At 40.5% G+C, this 24,027-nt stretch overlaps 1 protein-coding gene across 5 annotated transcripts in view; it reads left to right on the top strand.

Annotated features, from left to right (window-relative positions):
• rapgef6 (Rap guanine nucleotide exchange factor (GEF) 6) overlaps window positions 1–24,027 on the top strand; it is a 143,768-nt gene that overhangs the window by 93,310 nt on the left and 26,431 nt on the right. For 4 of the 5 annotated variants that reach the window (XM_023409532.2, XM_087174923.1, XM_087174920.1 and 1 more), the window contains 11 exons: window positions 2,302–2,482; window positions 4,373–4,509; window positions 6,678–6,836; window positions 8,040–8,192; window positions 9,533–9,697; window positions 11,079–11,186; window positions 11,671–11,874; window positions 13,626–13,734; window positions 13,861–14,104; window positions 20,022–20,179; window positions 22,715–22,729. In XM_023409532.2, the coding sequence (XP_023265300.1) occupies window positions 2,302–2,482; window positions 4,373–4,509; window positions 6,678–6,836; window positions 8,040–8,192; window positions 9,533–9,697; window positions 11,079–11,186; window positions 11,671–11,874; window positions 13,626–13,734; window positions 13,861–14,104; window positions 20,022–20,179; window positions 22,715–22,729 (1,633 nt within the window). The remainder of the gene's footprint in view (window positions 1–2,301; window positions 2,483–4,372; window positions 4,510–6,677; window positions 6,837–8,039; window positions 8,193–9,532; window positions 9,698–11,078; window positions 11,187–11,670; window positions 11,875–13,625; window positions 13,735–13,860; window positions 14,105–20,021; window positions 20,180–22,714; window positions 22,730–24,027) is intronic. The other variant, XM_087174921.1, reaches the window with a different exon arrangement.

Raw genomic sequence — 24,027 nt, 5'->3', positions numbered from 1 at the left:
TGGCTGTGGGTGAGAGGGAAAGAGAGTGAGACTATAGTGAGGTGGTATTGCCCCAGGACTGCACCACTGTTCTTTCTTACTGCGTCAATGCCTCCATTTTCCAACAAAGTTTATATTGAAGGCCACTTTTCTGCAAGGATTTAACAGTATCCATAACTGAAACCTCTGTCTGACAATATGGTGTGTTTTTTTCTTGTAATCGGCAACTATAAAACATACCACTGCACTTTTGGCCTTTGTCTTTTTCTGCACACTGCTCGCCCAGTGAATACATGAGATACATTTTCTAAGAATCGATAAATCAGAGGTGAAGCAAAAGAAAAATATATATTTTTGTAGAACACCTGCAGAACAACTTGCAAGATAAGCTGTTGTTCAGATGTGAGGTCTGAGTGTCTCGTGGGCTGGTTAATAAATATGTTGCATTTATTCCTTACATGTGATTCGACTTTATGCTGCTTTTGCATCTTGCTCCACAACGTTCAATGAATTAAATCCACACAGGTTGTTCTGTATCATTTATTATGTTGTCATTTATCATTAGTGTAATGGGAAAAAGACATTAGTGAAGAAAATAAAATCAGAATTTATAAGGAAATTATTTTGAACTTGTCTGGGCTTGTCTGTTCTGATCTCTTAGGCCAAATGAAATGTATCTGGTGCAGAGTGGAACAGAATTGAGCAGCTGGTGTGTTTTAAAAGTCCTCTAAATAACTTGTCCAACCTAATTTGTGAAAACAAGAGTGGACCTGTACCTGAATTTTGGATTGACTGTTGGCTTAATCCCCTTGCCTCGGAGAAACCTATAAAACCTTTTGGCCTGGTACCAAATCTCCAAAGAACCAAAAGCTCAATTGCATCGTTTGTTTGGAGGTTCATCTTGTAGTGTATCGGGCAGAAAATTAACTGTTCCCCTCCAGCTACAGCAGCTAATGTATACCAGTCAAATGTACTCCAATCCACTCATTCACTACTTCCAAAATGTAGTTACATTTGGTCCCTACAGGATAATGTTCCTGGGAGTGTAGATTAGATACTGGTTTCATTTTCAGCATGGCCAAATACTATCATTTGTCCATGTACACTACATGCATTCTGTAGCAGATTTGTTCTTGTGAGACTTAACAATAAATATATGTATTGCAGTACATAACTTCCTTCCTTCCTTCCTTTCCCTCTTACCTTTTCCCTCAATCAGATACTAGAGTTAGCGACTTCTCTATCTGGCTTCTCAACAATTAAATAAATTAAATCGGTAACAGATGGCCTGCAACGCTGCCATTACCACTGGAAAGCTCCTCTTCTCACCTCTCGGTTGATGGTTCAATTCCCAGCTGACCTGAAAGCCCCTATGCCCTTTTAGAACCAGACTCTGCCAACCATCTGTCTGCCACGCACAGGGGAAATATGGTGGAAAATGAATTATTACTGCCGGATTTAAATATTTGGCTGTTCACCTCTGTTTTTCTAGTTTGGGACCTGGTGTCTGGGTTTGCAGCTCAGGGGTCACAGATACAGCTGCTCACTCCAAGGTTATTCCTCACGTTTTGTGGGGATGATGCATCACTGCAAATCCCCACACATAAATTAAAGGAATAGAGCTGTAAAGTTAGAGAGAGTTAGATAGATCCATTTTTTTTTCAGAATATGATGTTACTCACTCACTCAAAAGAGTACATACTGTAAAATCTTTAACGCTAAATTCCTAACTGACACTTCTAGTTGCCAGGAACTAAAGTTATAGGAAACATTTGATGAATAACGGTCATTTGAATTTGCTTTTTACTGTACTCAGAATTGCTTTTACACAACTGCTTGTTGTCGTCTGTTGTCACATAGAATTGATCACAATTTGCCAATGTCTAAACTGTCTTGTAATAGTATTGAATACCCTCAAACTTAATTCTAGTGTGGTCTGAATAAAATCTCTGTCGCGTCAAAATTTTGTCCTGCCCGAAACTAAATACCACAGTGCAAAACTTCCACTTTTGCACTGCAAACCAGATTACTGCTCCAGCATTAATTTCTAGGTCACATTATTCCTGGAATTGACGCTTCAGATAGCTCTTTTTGAGTCAAGCAAGATAAACCCCAAGGCAAATGAAACCCAGTCTGAAATTATGAAAATTCATGAAAATCCATAAATTGCAGTTTTTCATAGATAATACATAAAAAGCTGAATTATTTTATTCTAAACATTGTCATTCAAATCAGTCACAACTCCTCACAGACGTCCTCCTTCTCCTCTGCTACTGTTACTTACAAGCCACTGTACCGCCTTCTCCGTTGTCTTTGCTCCAGGCTACAGAGAGTGACCTGGGAGATGTGGACCTGTCTGGACTTCCAGAGGCTGCAGTGGACAGCGAGGAAGAGGAAGAGGAAGATGAGGACCTGGAGAGAGCTTCAGACACTCTTCTGGGGCGAGATCTAGTCCGAGAGTGTCTGGAAAAGGACCCAGCCGACCGCAACGATGACGACATTGGTCAGTCGAACTCTGCACTGCTCATAGTCAAGTTTCTTTATGTTTAATATGTTGTCGTCTTCCATCAAAACTTTATTTAAATTTGTAAAACAACAAACACTTCTTACACAGCTGATCAATAGCACACATGTCGATTTAAAACTGGGTGAACTGAAATGAAAAGGGGGATTTAGATGCTTGCACATCCTTCTTTGGTGGACTTGAGGACTGCCGGTTTCTATTTTTGGTCTTGATGTTCATGAGATACAGCCCTCACAGACGCCATCTATCATTCAGTAATCACACACAGGGGAGATGCACAAATGCCCCGCTCACAAAAAGACACCTCACAGTCTCTAAACACCAGTGCCCTTTCAGCGTGTATTTTTAAGCAGGCAATCAGACAGACGACCCCATTAGCGGGACCCAGTGGGGACCTGGAGGAGAAGGTGACCACATTAGAGAGCTGAGAGGAGTTGTAAAGGCCTGGCCTGCTGTGTGCCTGCTGGGAGGCTGGCCTTCTCCACTCACTGGTTACACTCACAGCTCATTCAGAGGAAAGAGTGAGAGAGGAGTTTTGGGGGAGGACGTGTCTGACCCAAATTCAACCCTGGCTCACGTAGTATCTGAAAAATTTACATAACTTAAATACATTTTTCTTCATTAATAAAGCTCACTTGAGTTCAGTTTAGCTCATTTTAATTACATTTTATTCAACCATCTTGTTTTTTGTGTGTCCCTTCCAGAAACTTTCTCTTAAATCTTTGGGCAGAGATATTCTCATTCAAGTTGTCAAAGGTGGTGATGCTTTTGCCCAGTGGTCCCGAACCTAGAACCCAGTGGCTGGAACCCACCCCCAAGGGGGTTGCCTTATAGATCTGATGTTAAAAGAATAATGATAAAAACACTGAAAAAAATTATTAAATAAAGAATAAATAATACGTCTTAAGTTATCTGCTCACAGCCTGTAAAGATATGCCAACCGACGAGGGGTCGCACATTGACACAGATTTGTTTTAAGTGGTCACAAGCCATAAAGGTTGGGAGACACGCTTTAACCTATCTTGAATACTGTCATCAAATTATTCATAATTGGATTACCACTTCTAATTGATATAGATTCCATTACTGCCTGAGTAAGAACATTGCACTAACTAAAATGCTAAGAATTACTTGGAATACAGTGACTGTTACAACCATTTTTTTAAAGACCAAAGGCAAGAAGGAAAGAGACGGGAGTGGAAGCACAAAAATGACAGAGGCGATAACAGCAGGGGCAACGAAAGGGAGCTACTGAGCCAGCCTGCGTGGTGTGCACTGCAGGCTGGAGCGAGGTCACTCTGTTCTCAGCCACAGTGCAGAGGAGGAAGACAGATGAAAAGTAGGGAGGGAGCAGAATGTGAAAATATTTCAGTTGCCGTGAAAAGTCTTTTCATTTACTTTAAAACGCCTCAAAATTGTTATTGGCATCCTTTACCTGGGTGAAAACACTTGAGATATTAGGTGATTTGTTGTGCTGCATTTGTGAGATTTAGTATTCTTTATATAATAAGGATGTTTACTCTGATTTATAGCAGGTTACCAGTTGCTAGAAAAATAGATATAGATCGATGATAAAGAGTATTACCACAGCTTAAAAGCCTTGTGACTACAATTTTCACATTTTATAAAAATGTTTTTTTTCTTTCTATTTGAATTGTCGGTACCCCTGGTGATTTATGTGAGTAAGGCTTTCAGAAGTGGGCATAATTTGTTTCAGGAACACTGCTATTTGTCAGTGGAAAAATCAACATATACTGTTTTCCTGCACACACCAGTACATGCTCTTTTCATATATCACAAAACTTACTTTTTTCTTTTCTTTTTTCTTTTGCTTTCTTCTCTCCCCTTCTTCCCTTTTGTGCCAAATAGAGCAACTACTGGAATTCATGCACCAGCTGCCGGCCTTCGCCAACATGACCATGTCTGTGCGGAGGGATTTGTGTAGTGTCATGGTGTTTGAGGTGGTGGAGCAGGCTGGCACAGTCATACTGCACGATAAACAAGAGGTATGATTAGACCTTAGCACAGAAGTTGTAACAGTTGTATGAAGGTCTGATAAAAGTTTTGAAATGAATGTTTTAAAAAATATTGTTTATGCGGAAATTTGAAATAATTTGTCTGGCTCTTTTCCTGCATGTCCCACTTAGACTAATCATTAACAGGGTAATTATGATATACAAAATATGTTTGTTTTGTTTTCTTTATTATATCTGCTTCATTAAGGCAATTACACAGAATTCCGTTAACAATTAGATTAGTGTTTATCTTTATTCATTCAGAAACAAATGGGGCTGCTGGCTTGCTGATTCTTCATTTGGTCATTAATATAATTACAGTTAAAACATCTTATATTTGTCTTCCTGTAATCTGCAAAACAGTGATGTAACCTTTAAAAAAAAAAAAAAAAACACAAGCACAAAAACATGAAGCGGGCCATAATAGCTCAGCATTGATGAACTTTCAAATGTACGTAAAATACAAAGCACACAAAAGATATGGAAGTAAGAACACAAAAAAATGCCCACAAGAGCTTAGAACAATACACTGGAAAAAAAGAGCACATACATATATGGTCACATTTTCCCATTAGCACAGACACACACATCCTCACCATCTTCCAGTCTACCCGAAGCCAACTCACATACAGAAACTGGTATGTGCAAAGTCACAGCAGAGCGAAAGCCCCGTCAATCACTTGAGCTGCTACACAGCTAATTAATTAAGGTACATGCCTGAGAAATGGGCGCTCTGTCATGGCTGTTTGGTTACACGCAGCAGCATTAGAACCGACAGGTTGATAAATGGCAAAGAACTGCCAGCCGCCAAGCTCCATACACACACAAGTTTGCACAAAGTATCCATGGATCGTCAATACACAACGCATGCGCGCATGTGTACCTCGAGTCAGTTGAAGGACAGATCTCCTCCACGCCGCTGTCTCTCTGTGGACTCATGTTGAAGGTCAAAGAGAAGCACTTGGCTTCCTCTCACAAGTGAGCATGAATCTGCTAAGTGGGTGAGGGAAAGGAAAATAAAAACTCTAAAGTGGTCTAACAGAAGTAAAAAAAAAAAAAAAAAAAAAAGAAAAAAAAGGTAAAGTGCTTCTTATGATAGAATTGAAGAGAAAGAGTTAGCCAACAAGGGACCATCAGAGAAGAGTGAAACCAGCAAGTTTCTTTACTTGCCATTTGATTATTTTGAAGACTAAGACTAACTTCACAAATAATGGTTTACCTATCTCTGCAGGCCTCCATAAATACTCATGATATAAATTCAAAGCATATATGCTATGAAAAGCTATATTAATATAAACAGTTATATTCATGCAAACTTTATGAAATTAGCCTCCAATGGACATTAGTGTACAAAACGTAGGTGGTTGATTACTTTACCTCACCTCACTTATTACCATTTCATTGTTGCTGAGGGAGAAGTAGAGTGACAGGCTGAGTCTGGAACAAAAAGAGAGAGTAATGGGGAGAGAAAGTGAGAAGCAACTAGAGAGTCTGATATTTTCTTGGTGAGAAACAGTGAGAGGATGAAAAGGCAATGAGGAGGAAATCTCAGTTATAGTTGCGGAGAGAGCCCAGGGCTCGTTCACCCTCCCTCCATCCGCTTACACTCCAGATGAATGGCTTGTTATATTATGCCTGCCAGCACCTCCTTTTCAAAAGCCACCGCTAGAGACACAATACCTCCTTGCCACCGCAGTCATACCTCACAAAACACACTTTATGCTCACAATATACTAAATGTCAGTTGGTAAAATATAGCCATTTCCAACAGTCATTCTTGTGCAGCTGTATCGGTCTTTTGAGTGGATGGTTGCACTACCTCTAAAGCCTCAGATGTCTTGCATTATGCTGCTAACCAGTGTGCTCTTTGAAATATAATTAATTTCTCATCCATAGTCAAATCATTTTAAATTTGACGATATTGTTTGTGTGTCAACCCCAGTTGCATCGACAGCTACAGAGCAGTTTCAACACAGATATTCAGCACACATGGATGTACAAAATATTATGTTAGCGATGGAAAACAGCATGAAAAGAAAGCAATTACAATATACACGAGAGAGCATTGATATTGGTGGTAGCATCTCTCCAGAGCAAAAATGTTTGATTGTGTATGTCTCATTATTTTCATGCTGTCATCTCCATGCACCTGTCTGCAGCTGGACCACTGGTATGTTATCCTGAATGGGGCGGTTGAGATCAGCCACCCAGAAGGAAAAGTGGAAACTCTTTGTATGGGCAACAGTTTCGGGATCTCACCCTCGCTGGACAAACAGTACATGAACGGAGAAGTTCGCACCAAGGGAGATGACTGTCAGGTAAAAAAAAAAGAAAACTCAAGAACTTTTGAACTTGCTACAAGAAGCTAATGTGTATTTACAGCCTTAACAGACATATTTGTTAAGGAATGCATTGTGACAAGCTGTTGTTATTGTAGCTAAGAAAAAGACTTGATGACTGATACATTTCCCCTAAAGACAAAAGTTTTTGTTGCACTGACATATCGTTGACTCCAGTGTGTGTCATGGTGCAACTAGAAACAATGTTGAATTTATTTTGTAAGCGAAAATAGCGTGGTGTTTCCACTGTTCCCAAAACAGTCATGTCTTGATAATCACAAGAAGGATGTGTGTTTTGTTTTTAGTCTTGCCCTGCTTTACCCCATTATGCAATATTTGCTTCACAAGAATAGCAAAGTAAAGCCATGTGCTCATTTCTTCTTTTTACTATGGACAAGAGGTTTGCAGAGAGTTTAATTTTTGCCTCTCTGTCATTTGTTATGAAAGCTGAAATTTGGTGAGCAACGATAGCATTGCTTTTGGATACCTTTTAAAATACAGAATCTTGCCTACCAGTTAAGACACAGGCCTATTGCACATTTTCATGAGATGCTGTATTTCTCAAATCATGTTTACTAATAGTCTTACAGGTTTATCACAGAAAGCTAGTCTTAATATAGAGATGTGTGGTGTTTAAGTTCATTAGGTAAAAAAAAAGCCTAGCTTGTGCTTGTGGTAACTCTGTCTCTCAGTCCAAAGTTCCCAGTTCCTCCAACACAGACATCATTTCCTGTCTTAAGATACATAGGAAGTTCTAGAGTTCGAGCTTAACAAGGCAAATGCAGAAATTGATGATTTAGTCTGGGGAAGCACAGCAAGTAACAATGCTGTAGGATAGCGAAGAGTCATGTCCTTATGCGTTCTCTTCAGTGTGATACAACGGGAAGTTCGTTTAACTCCAGTGATATATTTTATTAAAGGATGCTTTTCTGAGAAATGGCTAGTTGAGAGGATTTTGGACCACCATAGGTACTTATGTCGAACCTTATTTAATGAAGTTTAGTTAGAGTGAGAAATAGTCTTGCTGGACCTTCCTCCCTTCGTCCGTCACTCCATCCCATGTCTCTCTCTGCCCACCCTCATGTTTCCTCTGTGCTGTTGTTTGAGTACCCGAATGTGGTGCAGAGCAGTGTTCTGCTCTACTACAAGTTCACCCGCTGTCCCCATGTCATCCTCGACCAGTTCGTCTGCATCGCCCAGGAGGACTACTGGCGGATCCTCAACCATGTGGAGAAGAACACACACAAGGTGGAAGAGGAGGGGGAGATTGTGATGGTGAAGGAGCACCGGGAGCTTGACCGCAGTGGGACCAGGAAGGGACACATTGTCATCAAGGTCAGTGATTTTCAAGTGTTGTGTTGTTAGACTTTAAGGACCTGCCTGGAGATCGATCAGTGTTCAAGAAAGCATTTTGCTCCTCTGAAGTGTGAAGGGGTGAAGGGACTCAGGGTGGCTCGGAGTTCATAAGGTGACGTCAGGCTGGTGTTTCACCCAGAGCTCAACCTTTTGTTAACTGACTTGATATAGAAATTCATTTAACCTTGTTCAAGAACAAATCCTAACAGAGATGAGAAAGGGAAGGTTTAATGTCCAAGATTAAGGTTAAGATGCATGCCAATAAGATAATAAGCATGTTTAATCTCACCCTAAACTTCGTCAAACATGACTAACATCTCAAATCAGAAATTCAAGTTATCGCCTTTTTTTCCATTATTGAATTGAACTGATTTGAGTACCACATCAATATGAATCGACCCTACCCTCACAGACAGTATCTTGCAAAAACATCAATGCAGCTGTCCTTTGTTCTTAGTTGATCATTGAGAGGCACTGTTAGCACTATTAGTGTTTGCCAGAGCGTTTTCTTGTCCGCTACATTGCAGTGCGCTCCAAGGCCTTTTGATCCTTTTCCTCGAGCCTCCCGAGGCAGCCAGGTATTGATTGGATAATGGGCCTGAATGATTCTTTTGGCCACCATTCCGGGGAAGGCGTTCGGCTCCAAAACACATCCACAGTGGAGATGAGTCAATTCACAAGTGTTAGCATTTCCGCTTCTGTTTTTGGCTTTGTTCTTTTTGTGTCAGACAAAAGTGGATGGCTTTCTAGTTTCTGTTCCCTGTCAGATGAATCGTTTCCCCCAGAAACCTCTGCTCTGGTGACATTAACAAACTCACTGAAAACAGAACAGTGGAGTTTATGTCTGGACGTTGTATATCCACTAATCAATTACAATCCTTAGACATAGAAATCAAGAATTAAGTCCCTGATATTACATGAATTCAGTCTCATACAAATCCTCTCCATCTGAAACCTCTGCAACAAAGTGTGAGTGTGTTCTTGTTGAAGAACTGTTCTGTGTGTGTGTGCGTGCGTGCATGCATGCGTGCGTGTTTGTGTTTCTTTGTTTTATTGATTGGTGACTGACACTTTAGTTCAGTAGCTGGATCTTAGGTTCCTTGTCACTTTTATGATTAATGTCGATATAATTTATTCAAATTGGAGTGTGAATGTGCTCTTGTGCCTGCTGGCTTCCGTGCGTATTTGTGTGTGTGTCGGTGTTTGTGTTTTTGCCCTTGTGCCATTTCAGCTGACTTACATGTGCATGTATGAGTGTGCGCAGTATGTTTTTCTCTTGGTATCCTTATGTGTGTACGTGTGTTTATTATTCCCCCTAGGGAACCCCAGAGCGTCTGATCATGCACCTGGTGGAGGAACCGTCAGTAGTGGACCCCACCTACATCGAAGACTTCCTGTTGACCTACAGGACTTTCCTGTCAAGTCCCATGGAGGTCGGAAAGAAGCTGCTGGAGTGGTTCCAGGTGGACAGCCTCCGGGACACGGTGAGTGTGTGCGTGTGTGCATTTTCGATTCAATATGTGGGCGGATCTAAGAAAGAATACACAAATTTGTGTGTGTCTTCACAGGTGAAGTGTAATAAAGCAAAAGTTTTGAAAGTGTGTGTGTGTGTGTGTGTGTGTGTGTGTGTGTGTGTGTGTGTGTGTGTGTGTGTGTGTGTGTTGGGATAAGAGTAGACATCAAAGGTCAAGTGGAGTAGTTGGCTGGGATGTGAATGTTAAGGTGTGTGTGTGTAAAGACTGCGGGGTAACTTTAAATGGTGGTGCTTATGCGCCTCATGGCACTCCCTATGTTTTGTATTCATGCATGCTGATGGAAATTCATGTGTTGTGCCGCTCACATTCTGATCAATACAAGTTCTGCCAGCTCAGCTGTCCTTTAGCCCAGCAGCTATTTGTTCATGCCTGACACTCCCATTGTCCATAACTGCTTTAACCTAAGATTAGTCATGTACTGTCAATAGTCTTTATGTGGTTGTCATTCAGGCTTATAATCTTCAGCTCCATTAAACAGGATCTAATCCTGTACAGAACGAGCAGGAAGAAAGTAACGAAATGTGGAGACAGGGGGAAACAGAGGGCATGAACAAGCAAAGGGAGAGTGGAAAGTGGACATTGATTGATGCTCTGTGTTGATGTATCGGTTGCCTCTCTCACCTTTTGCAAAGGTTAGAACAATGTTACCACCAGTCTAAATTTGCAGACATGATTGTTTTCATATGCTTTTTGCTCTAAATCTTTCTTTTAATTATTGTGGGGCAAAATTAAGTAGTTAATCAGTGGTTAAACATTTTCACTGCAGTTGTGCACATGGTCATTATTTAGCTTCCCTGCTGTTTTTAATGTGTTAGTAGCTACTGCAGAATTTATTGAATTATTTATTTATTTTTCCCAGAAAATAAAGACAGGCAAAGCTATAATTGGATTAAATGAAAGCATAAATCCACCTCTGCTTTCGGTCAGAGTAACAGATGAATTGTTTGGCAGAAATTAAAGATAGCATTAACCGATTTAACCATTACATAGTGATGAGAAATATTTGGCAATTTTTGGCAGCATGGCAACAAAATGAATAAGGAGAACTTCACAAGTATTCATGTTGTCAGGAATATAGCCTACTACAATGTCCTTGAGCAAAACACAGAATCCCCAGCAGGCAGGACTTAAAAATCACCTCTGACCCGACACCTACAGTAAAAACATTCTGCAAGAGCTCACAACAAACATCTCTTCAACGCAGGTCATACTCAAATAATGAAAGGTCTTTGAAGAACTGCAGAGCGAAAATAAATTGTCACAGGAACTATGTGAACATGAGAATAAGATTAGTGTCTCAGCTTAATAAACCTCTCGCTGTTTCAAACAGGTAACGAGAATAGTGCTGCTGTGGGTCAACAACCACTTCAATGACTTTGAGGGTGACCCGGCCATGACACGCTTTCTGGAGGACTTTGAGAAACATCTAGAAGTAACAGTAAGTTCAGACTTCAGTCTATACTTAGTTTTTACCTTGTTGTCACTTTTTACCTAGCTTTGTTCACACAGTACATTATTCATTATTCATTCTATTCTCTGGTGTTTTGCTCTTTGAATGTCTAGAACAATATATTTTTTCTACCAATATTCATTGTAACCTCAGCAAAATGTCACATCTCTTCTTCAGTTATTACTCTATTTAAACTATTTTAAATAGCAAGATAGCACGATTCTCCAAAAAAATACTTTCTCCTCTTGTCTTTTCAGAATAGTAGCTCAGATCAAATGATTATTTGTCTTCTCATGCAAAAGAAAACCTTTTTTTTTTTTTTTTAAAGCAGCTTTAAGCACTAACCACATGATTACATGTGCAAGTTGTTTTTACACCCAAAACACTCCATTGCACACCTTTGGAGACAAAAGGCAGTTTTAATGCAACACTCCTCAGGCTCATCATTTTCCGATTTCCCCTTCCTCGTCAGAAAATGAAGGGCCATTTGCGTTTGCTGAACATAGCGTGTGCAGCCAAGGCTAAGTGGAGACAGATCACTCTGCAGAAGGCGTCCAGGGAGTCGCCGCTCTACTTCAGCGTGCAGGGCGGCAGCGAGAGAGGATTCGGCATCTTTGTGGAGTCGGTGGAGGAAGGGAGCAAGGCCGCAGAGGCCGGACTCAAACGGGGAGATCAGGTGAGAGGAAACGATGCAGCATCATATGGTATAAAACAGTGCGGGAGTATATGGTATGATACATTGCTGTAAATCAGTCCCAAATTAGATGGAACCTTCAGGGCTGTGCATCCAAAAACTTCCCAGATGAATGTGGAATATTTTGGAAATAATTTATGTGAAACACAGACCGTGGACATGTTTCAACTAAATTACTGGATACAGTTGGAAAAATACATGTATGTACACTTCAGTCATAGTATGTAATGTTCTAAGCAGCAGAACTTCTCCATCCAGAGATGCATGTTTATGTTTGATGTCTAGAGTTGAGTCATCTACACAACAGAAGTGCTGATCTTTAATCACTTTTTGGGTTGTAAAGTCTCATGATCTGACCGGTCCTGCGGGCACAAACTCAGCAGTCTTATTCTCAGCATCTGATGCGACAGTGTGGTTAAACTCAATACACATGCACATGCACATGCATATGCTGATTATCCATCTTCAGATCTATGGGAGGCTTTTAGGTACGCACATAAATGTGTAACATGTTTAGACATTTCTGCAATTTTATTAAACCTATATCTTATAATATCACTCCAACTTGAACATCAATTTGTGTTTACTTGATCATTCATGAGGTGGAAAGTTCGCAAGACACACACCTGCCACTGTGACCAAAAAACAGTGAATTTGGTGAAAGATTCTTTGGTCTGATGATACAAAAAATTACGAAGCTCTGCCTCCACAGTAGGAAAACCAGGTATCCTTTAGGTAACCTGGCTGACAACATCCCCACTGTGAGGCATGGTGTTGATGATACCCTGCAGTATTTTTTTGCAGCAGAAACTTGGAGAATGGTCACTATTTACGGAATGGAAAAAAGAACCAGATACAGTAAATGGGAGGTTCTTAAAGATGACCTGCTTTCATTCAGCAGCTCAGCCGGGTGTTGAAGCTTGAACTGCACTAAAAAAAACTTTCAGAAGAGCACAGTTCATTAATGCACTCCATAAACTCTGCTGCAGCTTGAGGGGAACTGTAATGAGCTATTTGAACACGACATGTACATCCAACTACTAAGTTTTGTCCGGGGGTTAGGTGAAGTGTTGATCGAAAAACCATCATGACTGTCTTCAAAATATGGGATCCTGGACCTTTTTTTGTTCCCATCTATTGCCTTAGTTCAAATTCTTGTTCTTATGCGGAACTGTTGTGTGTTATCTTGATCAGGGACTCTTCACTCTTGATGTTGTTTACGGGCAAACAGTTAATGATACAAATTATAAATGATCACCACAGTATACTTTACGTTCCTTCCCTAAAGTATTTGATGCCAGTCAAATGCTTTCCTATTTATGATTCAAAAAATCATATTTTGTCTCATACAGGAAACATTGTGCATGACTTCTTCTTTTTTTGTATATTAATTAGTGCAAACTACAGATTCATCGCTTCTAAAGGTGATGTGAAAAGATAGTTCGTCAAATCATGCTTGCCAATACTCCCACTGCTCTGCATACTTCCCTTTTTGTGTTATTTAGAGAGGACAGGATCCACATTGTTCACTATTTGTAGTTACTTATGGCTTACAAATTTGCTGAGTACAGAAACTTAATGTCATGACAGCAAACCAGAATATAAATGATGTATGTCAGATTTCAGGCAGGGATCATCTACAAGTTTGTTGTTTTAGGGGGGTTTTATTGTTCCCATAAAGTCAAGTGATTCAGTCCTGCTATAATTTTGTCATAACCTCTTGCTTGTTTCAGATCATGGAGATCAATGGTCAGAACTTTGAGAACATCTCCTTCTCCAAAGCCTTTGACATCCTGAGAAACAACACACACCTCTCCCTCACAGTCAAAACCAACATATTCGGTGAGTGACGTCAGAGTATTTGTACTCGCATACTTATGTACAGAGAGCAATACCCGCTGTAATATAAGTGCTAATCATTTGAGATTTGAGACCAATCCTCCTCTCTCTGTACCTCTGTCCATCTAGTCTTTAAAGAGCTCCTTAGCAGGATTGTACACGAGAAGAAAAATGGCGGCCCACACATTCCCAAGATCCAGGAGAAAAAAGGCAATCGCTTCTCCATCCCTGACCTTCCTGGAGACATGGAGTTCCCTACAGACCACAAGAGCACCAGGAAAATGAAGGCCAACACTGTGTCAGGAGGACGCAACAAGATCAGGAAGATGCTGGAGAAGACGCGCTTCAGCATACTGCCACCCAAGCCATTCAGGTAAGAGGCTTTATGTAAACATTGATAACTGTATTATCATAGGCAGTTCTTGAGTAAAGTGGATTAAAAGTAATATGGATTTTTAAAATTATGTCCAAACAAGCATTTGAGAGAGATGGACATTAAATGGTGAAGTCAAACAAAGCATCATTAAATGTATGTTATTGATCAGATGTGACATGTGGGTCGCAGCTAAAACTTCGTGCCCACATACATCACAGAATTTTGAGGAAAATTTGAAATGGTCAGATAATGAGCCATAAACACAATATGGCGAGAGATTCATAAGAGAGCTTTAAAAGATGAGTAATGTGAGCTCAAGTGGATTTACACTCTACTTTATGCCTGAATCTGAGACCTCTTCAATGAAAACCACTTTAAAGCAAGTTGGCCGGGCCACAATCCCGTCTACTGTCTCTGCATCGGTATTGTAGCAAGCTGTGACCATCTGCAGACAGGAAATATTGGAGGCGTGAGCAGAAATCTAAGCTTCTAGCTCTCTGACTGAGCTGAACTGCTTATTGCATCCCACAAAGTGACTGAGAAACACATTTCAGCCTTCTCTCATGGCTTGCATGAGCAAGAAATGGAACAATTTCACCCAACTCTATCTATAATGTGTACCTATATTTTTTGGGTAGTACACAGTAATATGCAAGTGCATCCCATTTCAAGCTCTGGTTGCAGGAGCGTTGCTCTGAAAATGTGGCACTTTCTTACTTACTGGCTTATTGCGATGCAGTACTCTTTAACTATCTTCATCTTCAGGTTCCAGCCAAATCACAAAAATGTAAAAGGCAGTATCATCATCATCATCATCATCATCATCAGCATCATCATCATGTAACCATTGTTGTTGTCATCCATAACTAGCCATTGTACTTGCAGCATCTGGAGCAATTGAAAGCAATCGTGCAGATAGAGGCTCACATTCAATATTCCACCCGTAACGTGCTGATACAGGCTTGATTTCATTTCATCATTTCATGCCTCTCCAGGCCTCATTAAACTCCATACTGTGTCAGTGCTGGGGAGAATAAATGCTGTTCTCGCCCTGTCAATTACACAGCTAACTCACGCACTGTAAACCCACACACACACTTGCGCAGACACTGTCAGGCACATCTACGTCCCCTTACTGCAGCACTGCAGCGATTATGTCCACAAAGCAACACAGTTTGCATTAAAACTGATTGTGCTCTGTCTCATAACGCAATACGCCATCACGCGCCCATTGATCTGACTTAGTGCACAGCTTCCAAATGCTCTCTGCTGCGTTCTATTTATTGACCAAACAAGAGCTTTCATTGCTTTTATTTTGCTAGTTGGCACCATTGAAACAGTTCTTTGATTCAAAGAAATTGATGGCTGATTAAAAGGACTGGAGATGAGATGGGAGATTCAGGTCAATCTGGATTCATCAGTGCCTGTTGTAGGATGAAAATTTGAGGGGAGGCAATGTTGTAAAGTTGCCCACTGCATGTGTGAGTGTGTGCACGTGTGTGTGTGCAAAAGGTACAGGCTGTTCTGAGGATAGCATAATTTAAGATACCATGCAGTTTTCAGTACGCCCACACACACACACACACACGCACGCACGCACGCACACACACACACACACAACGGGACTCGCTGTCATTTTAAGGACACATTACATTAGCTTTCACAAAGATGCAACCTGTGACCACTGTTGCTATGGTACAGTCTCTCTCTCACAAAGGCAACTTTTTTCAATGCTTTTGCTCACTTCTTAAATTCTGCCATCACCTGGCAACTTGAATTAAATAACCTTGTTTAACAGTTTAAAACTCTATTAAGATGCCTTTTCACAACTCTCACAACATGTACACAAACCCACTGCCTCTGCTGCTGCAATTTCTTCCCTTGGTCGACATTGTGCTCCACTTCAGACCAGGATTTTATATGACAAGGACACGCTGACTATAAACAAGTCGTTTTTCTGCCAAATTAAGATGTCAGGGCCTGTGTGCATCCACATTTACACACATCCCATATTGACTAAACCGGGTGATTTACATTCCACAGATTGGAAAGCAATAGACAGAGGTATTAGCCTGTAGTCAGTTTGTCTCAGAAGTCGAGGTGATTTAGTGAGATGATGATAAAACAGTAACCTCATGTCCCATAATGCCATTTTCATCCTCTGCACTTCTTCGTGACACAGTCACATGTACTAACCCTTGATGCATATCACAATAACTATTAGGTGGTTAAGTGTTTTTGCATCTCAGCATTCACTCAACAAGACAACCATATTTGGCTCCATGCTCACTGCACTACTGCTGCACTGCTGCTCCACTTGCAAGAAGAATTGTTCAGGAAATCATTACTCTGGTACAGGTGACTTAACTAGACTTAACTAGTAAGTAGAAATAGAAAGCAGCTCTGTCTATATTCATGAAAATAGGTTGTTGTTTCATCACTGGGGGAGGATTATTTATTATTTATTATTTATATTGCTGAAAGCAGCATTGTATTGAAGCTTATTCCATGTTTACATCAGACCTTCAGTTTGAGAGGCGATACATCTGTCACAAAAACCTGTCAGACCTGCAGGAGGGGACAGAGCGAGGGACTTTATCAAGCTTTCACTGCCTCTGATATTACAAGGAAAAATAAAAAGCTCACTGAGACAGGAAGCCTGTTCACTATGAGAGGGTGTTGATGAGATGAGAGAGAGAGAGCTGCTGAACTGAATGTACAGTCGGGGGTTGTGCTCCTGTGGCTGATCTGACTCTTCATTATTATGTGCTGTTTTGTAGGCGATTCCTATTCAGCTGTATTTACATTTGTGTAGATGATATTGTTAAATGAATAGAAGGAGCAAAAAGAGAGACCAGTGTCAGACCAGCTCCCACACCACTGACCATTTCAACAAGTGTTCATAAGAGTTTTCCTTTTTTATAGTATTGAGCTTTTTAAATTGTAACCAAATGTAATTACAGCTGCAATTTTTACCCATTTAAATAATTGATTGATTGACAAACTGCTTTTTGACATTTAAAATAAATTTGTCAGACATTTTACAGACCAAACGATTTATCGAAAAATAACTGGCAAATGAATCGATAAAGACAATAGTTGTTAGTTGCAGCTCTAAAGGCAATATTATTCTTTTTTCAATTTGCATAAAAATCAGTAATTTCACCTAAATCTGCCCAGTCTGCTCTCCAACATTTAAGACACTTTGTTTCTCTTAAAAACTTCCTCATTAACATTTTCTATGTAGCAGTGCTCGGTAGTCCTGATGTGCTTCCTCCTACTAGATGACAAATCATTTTGTGTATTTTTTCTGAATGAAGTCAAACGGTTGCAGTGGATTTCCTCACTTATCCTGCAATTTCCTGTCATATGTTGTGTATAAATCTATGCTGGTGTTGTGAAAATGCAGTGTGTCCAAACTTTAGCTGTTGTGTACTCTGTCAAACCTACATGTATGTGTTGTTTTTAAGTGTGTGCAAGAAGAGGAGGCCTTGTCTTTCATACATAGGCTTTGTCGCTCTGTTGATCGCTGAATCACTTCACCAGAGCTCTGCTTCTGTTTTTTTTTTTTCTTTTTTTTTTTTTCTGTTTTTTTCTTTTCAATGTTGTCTCTCTCCCGTTTGTCTCTGCTGCTTCAGGGGCCTGTTTGGGTAAGACCTCTTGTGTAACTCCCCATCCTCCAACCATTTGATTCAGTATCCATCTGCAGATGTGCACAACACAACAGGCAGCACACAAACACACACACACACGCACTCATACACTTACCAGCTCCACTGACCTTCAACAACATGAATTTTTTCATCCAAACTCCAATTAAACATACATTCACCACTTCTCTCTGGACTCGGCCTGAGACGTTATTCAGCCAAATGTATTCTGCAGGAATGTTGCAGAAAATATCCCAAGGCCTTAGTTTATTACACTAAATAGGAAAGAGGAGTGTTATTGCTACAGATGGTTTTAGTTTCTTGATGTTTAACTGTCAGCACTCCTGGCACACCTGGCCTCTCAGTAAATCAGGTGAATACCTGCATGCATAAGTTATCTTTTAATGCTTTTCCAAAGCTACACATCTTGTCTTTGTCATATTTACTGGTGTCATATTCAGTTAACTAATAAATCTTAAAAACTTTATCATAGCTAACTCATACTGAAGACAATTGGACTGTAATGAGGTGTCATTTGGTCCCTGCCTTGACCCCCATTGTTGCAAATGTGAATATGATTAAACTTGTGATACAGTGAAGAGCTAACAGTGCCGGTCTAGTCTTATTTGAGCCCCATGCTATCTGTATCAGGCTCGATTTTACCATTATCCTCTTTCTAATTCTTCTTTGTCCGTCTCCTCCATTTTGCACCACCCTGCATATTATTTAATCGATTCTGAACATTATTCTTTCCTTTTTTTCTTCTATTCATCATCTGCCCGTGACTCTTTGTATCATCCTTCAATCTTTTTTTCCACCTTTTTCTCTCTCTGAGAGAGAGAAAATCTCCCTTCTCTTTCTTTCATCTTGCCGGCACAGTACCTGTCGACCGGTGACTCAAAGATTACAGAGGGTTTGCTACAGCAGCACACAGCTGTGTTAGTGGAAGCCCTGCATTACTGCACCATGTTCAGTACATATTGTACAGACACACACACCTAGAGGGAAGCTGCAATAAGTATGCAGGCAGGGTTAGATGAACTCTCCGTCTCAGACACTCCATTACAGACTGTGACTACAGCTCTAACAATTCATACGTACATATTTAACTGTGTGCAATGTGTATTTAACATCAATGTTCTTATTTTGTGTTTATAATCTGAAATACTAGCCATCTTTAAATTGATGAAGTCAATTCTAGCTGCCGTGTAAGCTCCTAAAAGTTTTAGATTAGCAAAAGCTGCCACCTCTCTCAAGCACGAGGTTATCCAACCTTCAATCAGCCGCATTTGTCATCGGAGGCAGGGCTATTGACTCTGTGGGTTTGTCTCAAAAGAGTTGCCATTTCCACCACATGTATGCAGTATTCCGGCATTCTAATTAGGCCATTAATATAAAGGTTGATGTTTGCATTTCCCCGAGCAGGGCCGAGGAGCCAGGTAGAAAGACTCCTGTCTGTCAGGTCCAGTTTAGCCTCATAATGTGGCCAACAGCCGGACACACACATATGAGAACAAAAAGGGGAGACATGCTAACACACACAGATGTATGCAGAAGCTAAGAGCAGGGACACATTGTACAAAAGTACAAATAAAAACACCTGAGTTATGGGAAAACATCTGAATGAGCTGAAATACTCATGACTTGGTCTTTTCTTTTCATATGTGCTCATCTGTTTGCAATGTTTGTGTCTGTTTGCTTGTGTATACCAGTCTCATTGTCTCATGTGTCGTGTGTGTGTGTTTGTTTGGTGAACTTGTGTGTCTCTATCTGTGAATGCTCCTTATCAGTTACAGCCATTCATGATACCGCCTTACAGATGAATTTCAGCTGTGTCACTGCTGCATATTAAAAGAAATATATAGTGATATTGATATATTGTGTTGCTATTCTGCAAGAGTAGACATTTCGATCAAATCTCGTGATATCTTTTTTTTCTGCAGTGTTATGAGTTGGGATTTTAATATGTTCTCCAGATGAAGGGAAAGGGAAATACACTCACTCTAATACCTGTGCTTAAAACTCATAATACAAGAGGGGGAAAATAACATTCAGGAGCTTTTATGGAAAAATGTCTACTGCTGCAAAATAAAAGCTTAAAAGTTCATTTTAGAACATTAAGTCCGTCTTTGATGGAGAAAAATCTAATTTTCCTGTTCTTCTCTCTCTCTCCCTCATAATGTCACACCCTTTTTCTTTTAAATCATCCCTCTTCTTCCCCTCCCCGTCCCTCGTCTCCCTACCGTCCCTGCTTTCCTCTCCAGTGATGGTGGCATGGGTCAGTCTCAGGACGACAGCATTGTGGGTACCAAACAGTGTCGTCACAGTGTGGCCATCATGCCCATCCCTGGCAACCTGTCGTCCAGCAGCCCCGACCTGCTGCAGCCGGCCACCAGCGTCCTCGACTTCTCCAACCCCGCAGGTAAGAAAGCAATGTTGACTCTTCTTCTTCGGTTGTTTTTTTCTGCTTGTGGAAGTTTCAAACAATAACAACGAGAATGTCACCTACCCTGAGGAATGTTTCGTTAATTATTTTTCCATGATACACTGATTGGCCAAAGGGAGCCACTAGATTTAATGGTCAACTTTAAGGATAATTCCAGTTTATCACAATTTATTGTTGCAGTTTGGGACCATTTTCATCAGTAATGGCGCTTCAGTCTTGCTAAATCTTTTCCTATTAGTTGCATTCTTCTTACTAAATAGATTTGATGGTTAGTTGGTTAATCTTTTTGAACACTTCAGACAAAGGGTCAAACCAAAGCACAATTTGTGCAAACAAATTTCTTGTTCCAAAGTACTGCAGGTAAGACAATCTCAGAGCATCAAAAATACCATTGTTTGATTCATATTCATGTAAGAAACAACTACAGATACTTTGGGTGGAACGGAAACAAAACCTTCATTACACCCACTGGCAGTTGCTCAGCCATCACTGAGCATTTCAGGTGTCAAACAGTTCAGCACTGCTCTCATGAAGCATTTTGTCACATTTGATTCGAGACCTCAGCTTCGTTGAGCGATGAAAGCCACTTGTGGACTGAAGGTCTCCAGTGCTCAGTGAGTACTGGGAGACGCTGAACAGACAACCTGTCGCCCATGCAGGAACTGTAGTGTTGGATGCACTGGGCTGTCTAGAACACAGACTCACCGTCTACTAGGAACACAAGGAAAAAGGAACATACATTCACTCACTCAAAGCAAGCAACAGGAAGGTTTCAGCATTGGTGTACCCACCTTTCATTCAAACACATGGACACACACCCTGGGGTCATTCTTTTTGAAGTGCCACAGAGCTGCTGCAGAATTGTGTCCGTCTGACAAGAATTAACCTCCTGGACTATAGGACTTATTTATTCCTTTCCTGTCAGACAGGTTTCTGAGCCCAAAATTATTTATTTATTTATTTAAACTAACATGGAGCAGACCCTGTGCCTTTTTATGTGTGTGCGTGTGTGTGTGTGTGTGTGTGTGTGTGTCTGTGGGAATGAAAGACTGAGTGAGGGGAGAAAGTGGATAGGTGAAATATGTGAATATGGCCCTGATTCATTCCACCACCCATTTGTCATTAAGGTCCACACACTCAGAGAGACGCACACACATCCTTAGTTTGTAGATCTATACATCATTGTACGAGAGAATAAACGCACACACCAACTGGGCCTCATCAATCACCCACCATTATATCAAGTTTCCTTTAGTATTCTGGCCTCCAATTAGATTCAATAGGAGAGAATAGAACAGCCTGCTCAAACAAAACCCCCTTATCCAGGTGCTCTATAGGGCTTATAATACCTCCAAAGTCCTACCCCGAATTACATTAGCAGATCAGAGGAAGCTCAGATGCATCAATATCACCTTTCCACTGTCTAAACTGGGAAGTATGAGCAACATGGCTGCCAATGTTTTTGGGTATTTAAAAGCCTTGATATGTCAGTCTCATTCATTTATTTTATTGGATTGGCCTTAGTTCTTGTTTTACAGTTTCTTAGATTTTATAATTACATAATTGTTTTATTCTGATTGTATGTTGTTTGTCTGTAACTCATTCCTACTACTGCCTATCTTAGTCAGGACCTCCTTGGAAAAGAGATTTTCCATCTGAACGTGGCTTTCATGGTTAAAAACAAAGTTAATAAAAAGATACTATTGTTAAGTATTAATGATATAGTCGCACTTTATTAGTCAATATTACTGATTTTATTCACTGAAGTCTTGTTCACACCACATAAAGATAAACAAAACATACAACAGGGAAAAATGAATGTTAGAAAAATAAATAAATCAAAGACAAGCAAGCAAGCTTTGATCGCACACCTTTAAGGTCTCATAAACCAAATAATGAATCGATTCATAGAAAAAACTATTGATAATGATGACAAAGATAGTGATCATTTGCAGCCCTAATTTTGACCAGATATTTGCCTAACACGTGACGCTCATGATGGTAGTAGTACATCTCTGCTTCAATCAACAGAAGCTGAATGACTCAGACAAATGGAGCATGGATGTTAATGCCGCATTGCTCTTTTTAGTTCTTGGAGACAGAGATGGACTCGAGAAGGGCTTTCATGTGTTGTGTGTTGCAAAGTGGGAAACCAGTTTTTGCATCTTCTCATATGTGTTGTTCTGAGTAAAGCCGCACTCTTAGATCTTTTGCCTCTCTATGTCTTCATTTCTTTTTTCCTCCTCTACCATCTCTCCAGTCCTTTTCTCTCTCTCTCTTGTTGCGTCTCTCTTGCTGTGATTTTAAACAGATGTTCTAGTGTTGAGATGATGACTCATACGCCCCTCTGGTTTCCCATGAACAGATTAAGGCTACACTAGAAACTCCTCTAGTCTTTCCTCCTTTTTCTGTCATGATGTTTCCGACCACTATGTCTCTTTGTACTCCTCCCACACTCTCTCTTACTCTCATATTCACTGTGTTTTCTCTTTTTCCTCTCTGCTTGCCAAGCCCTGGGACTGTACTGTAAGTATAAATACCTTCAGTGCCACTGTTTGATTGTGCTTCAGTAAATATTCCTCCCAAATGCTCCCTCCAACGTCTTTTTCTTTTTTCATTTATGAGTGTTTTTTTTTCCCTCACTCCATTTTGCATCTCTGCATCCATGAACTGCTTCCTTCAAGCTCTGAGTTTTGGCCTTGTAGTGTGTTTACACTTTTTCCACTTGTAAGTTTGTGCTTTTCAGACAGAATTGTATGAGTGTCAGAGTAAGGACACTTTGGTCGGTTTTCACTTTTTAAGGTGCTATCTTAAAAAAGCAGAAGTAACCTTGTTGCCATTTGCGCTTAAATAAGGGTGTGATTTGCTTCACTCTACAAAACTTTTGAACTTTTCATTTATAAGAGGAAGACTGGGTGTTATTTCCCTTCAAAATTTACATAGTCTCACTTACATAAACTTTAGGCCAGGCGTTCAAGGGTGAACATACATGAAGACGCAAAATGGAGTGTGCCATAGAGTCTTTGGTTTTTCCTTTTTATGTTTATTTATCACCGCCCTGGTGTTTAACCCTCAACTATTCTATACCACTCTCCTCTGAACACGTCAAGCCGTCATGCTCTGCCCTCCTCCGCTCTGTTGGCTTTCATTTGTGATTTATGTCTTCTGACTGTGTGATGGAGTGACTGGGAAAAGCTTTGACAAACCGTGGTAAGGAGGAGGAGGAGACTGAGGCTTGTAGCCACTCTTAGTGCTGTGTTTGCAAAATCCCAAGACTTTTTTTCCCTGTGTACAAATCCTCTTTGGCTTCAGTTCATAAATACATTCTCTGGTGTTGATGAAAATGAATGATACCTTATTAAGGATGATAATTGATTGGGGGGGGGGTGATTGTCCTCCTGTGTGCAGGTCAGGTCGCAGCTCGTCCAGAGGATTAAACATGATTAAGCCCCCCCAGATATGATAGTCAGCTATTTAGCCGAAAGCTTCCCACACTCTGATCACAAATCACAGCTAATGAGACACAAAGCATTTAGCTTCCACTCAGCCCACCCTCACCACCCTGCTGCATATAAACAAAGAGGAGCTCTGCTGCTGCAGCAACACTGAACACAAAGACAGAAAGCTGCACACTTAAAACTCTGATGTAGTCCTTGTATTTTTCATGTTTCTGTAGATATCACCTTCAGTGATCATTTGAATGTCATATTAAGCACATATGTCATGTGTTTCAAATCAATAAGCTCACAGTCTATAAAGAGGTCATTCATCACCAAGAAAGGCTGTCAATATGTCCACATTCTAGGAACCAGTAACTATGAACC

The sequence above is a fragment of the Seriola lalandi genome, unplaced genomic scaffold (assembly GCF_002814215.2).
Source record: "Seriola lalandi dorsalis isolate HSWRI2012SDOR001 ecotype SW California unplaced genomic scaffold, Sedor1 jcf7180002054396, whole genome shotgun sequence".
Classification (NCBI taxonomy): domain Eukaryota; kingdom Metazoa; phylum Chordata; class Actinopteri; order Carangiformes; family Carangidae; genus Seriola; species Seriola lalandi.
The sequence above is the reverse complement of the archived record's forward strand: the minus strand, read 5'-3'. Positions and strand labels throughout refer to the sequence as shown.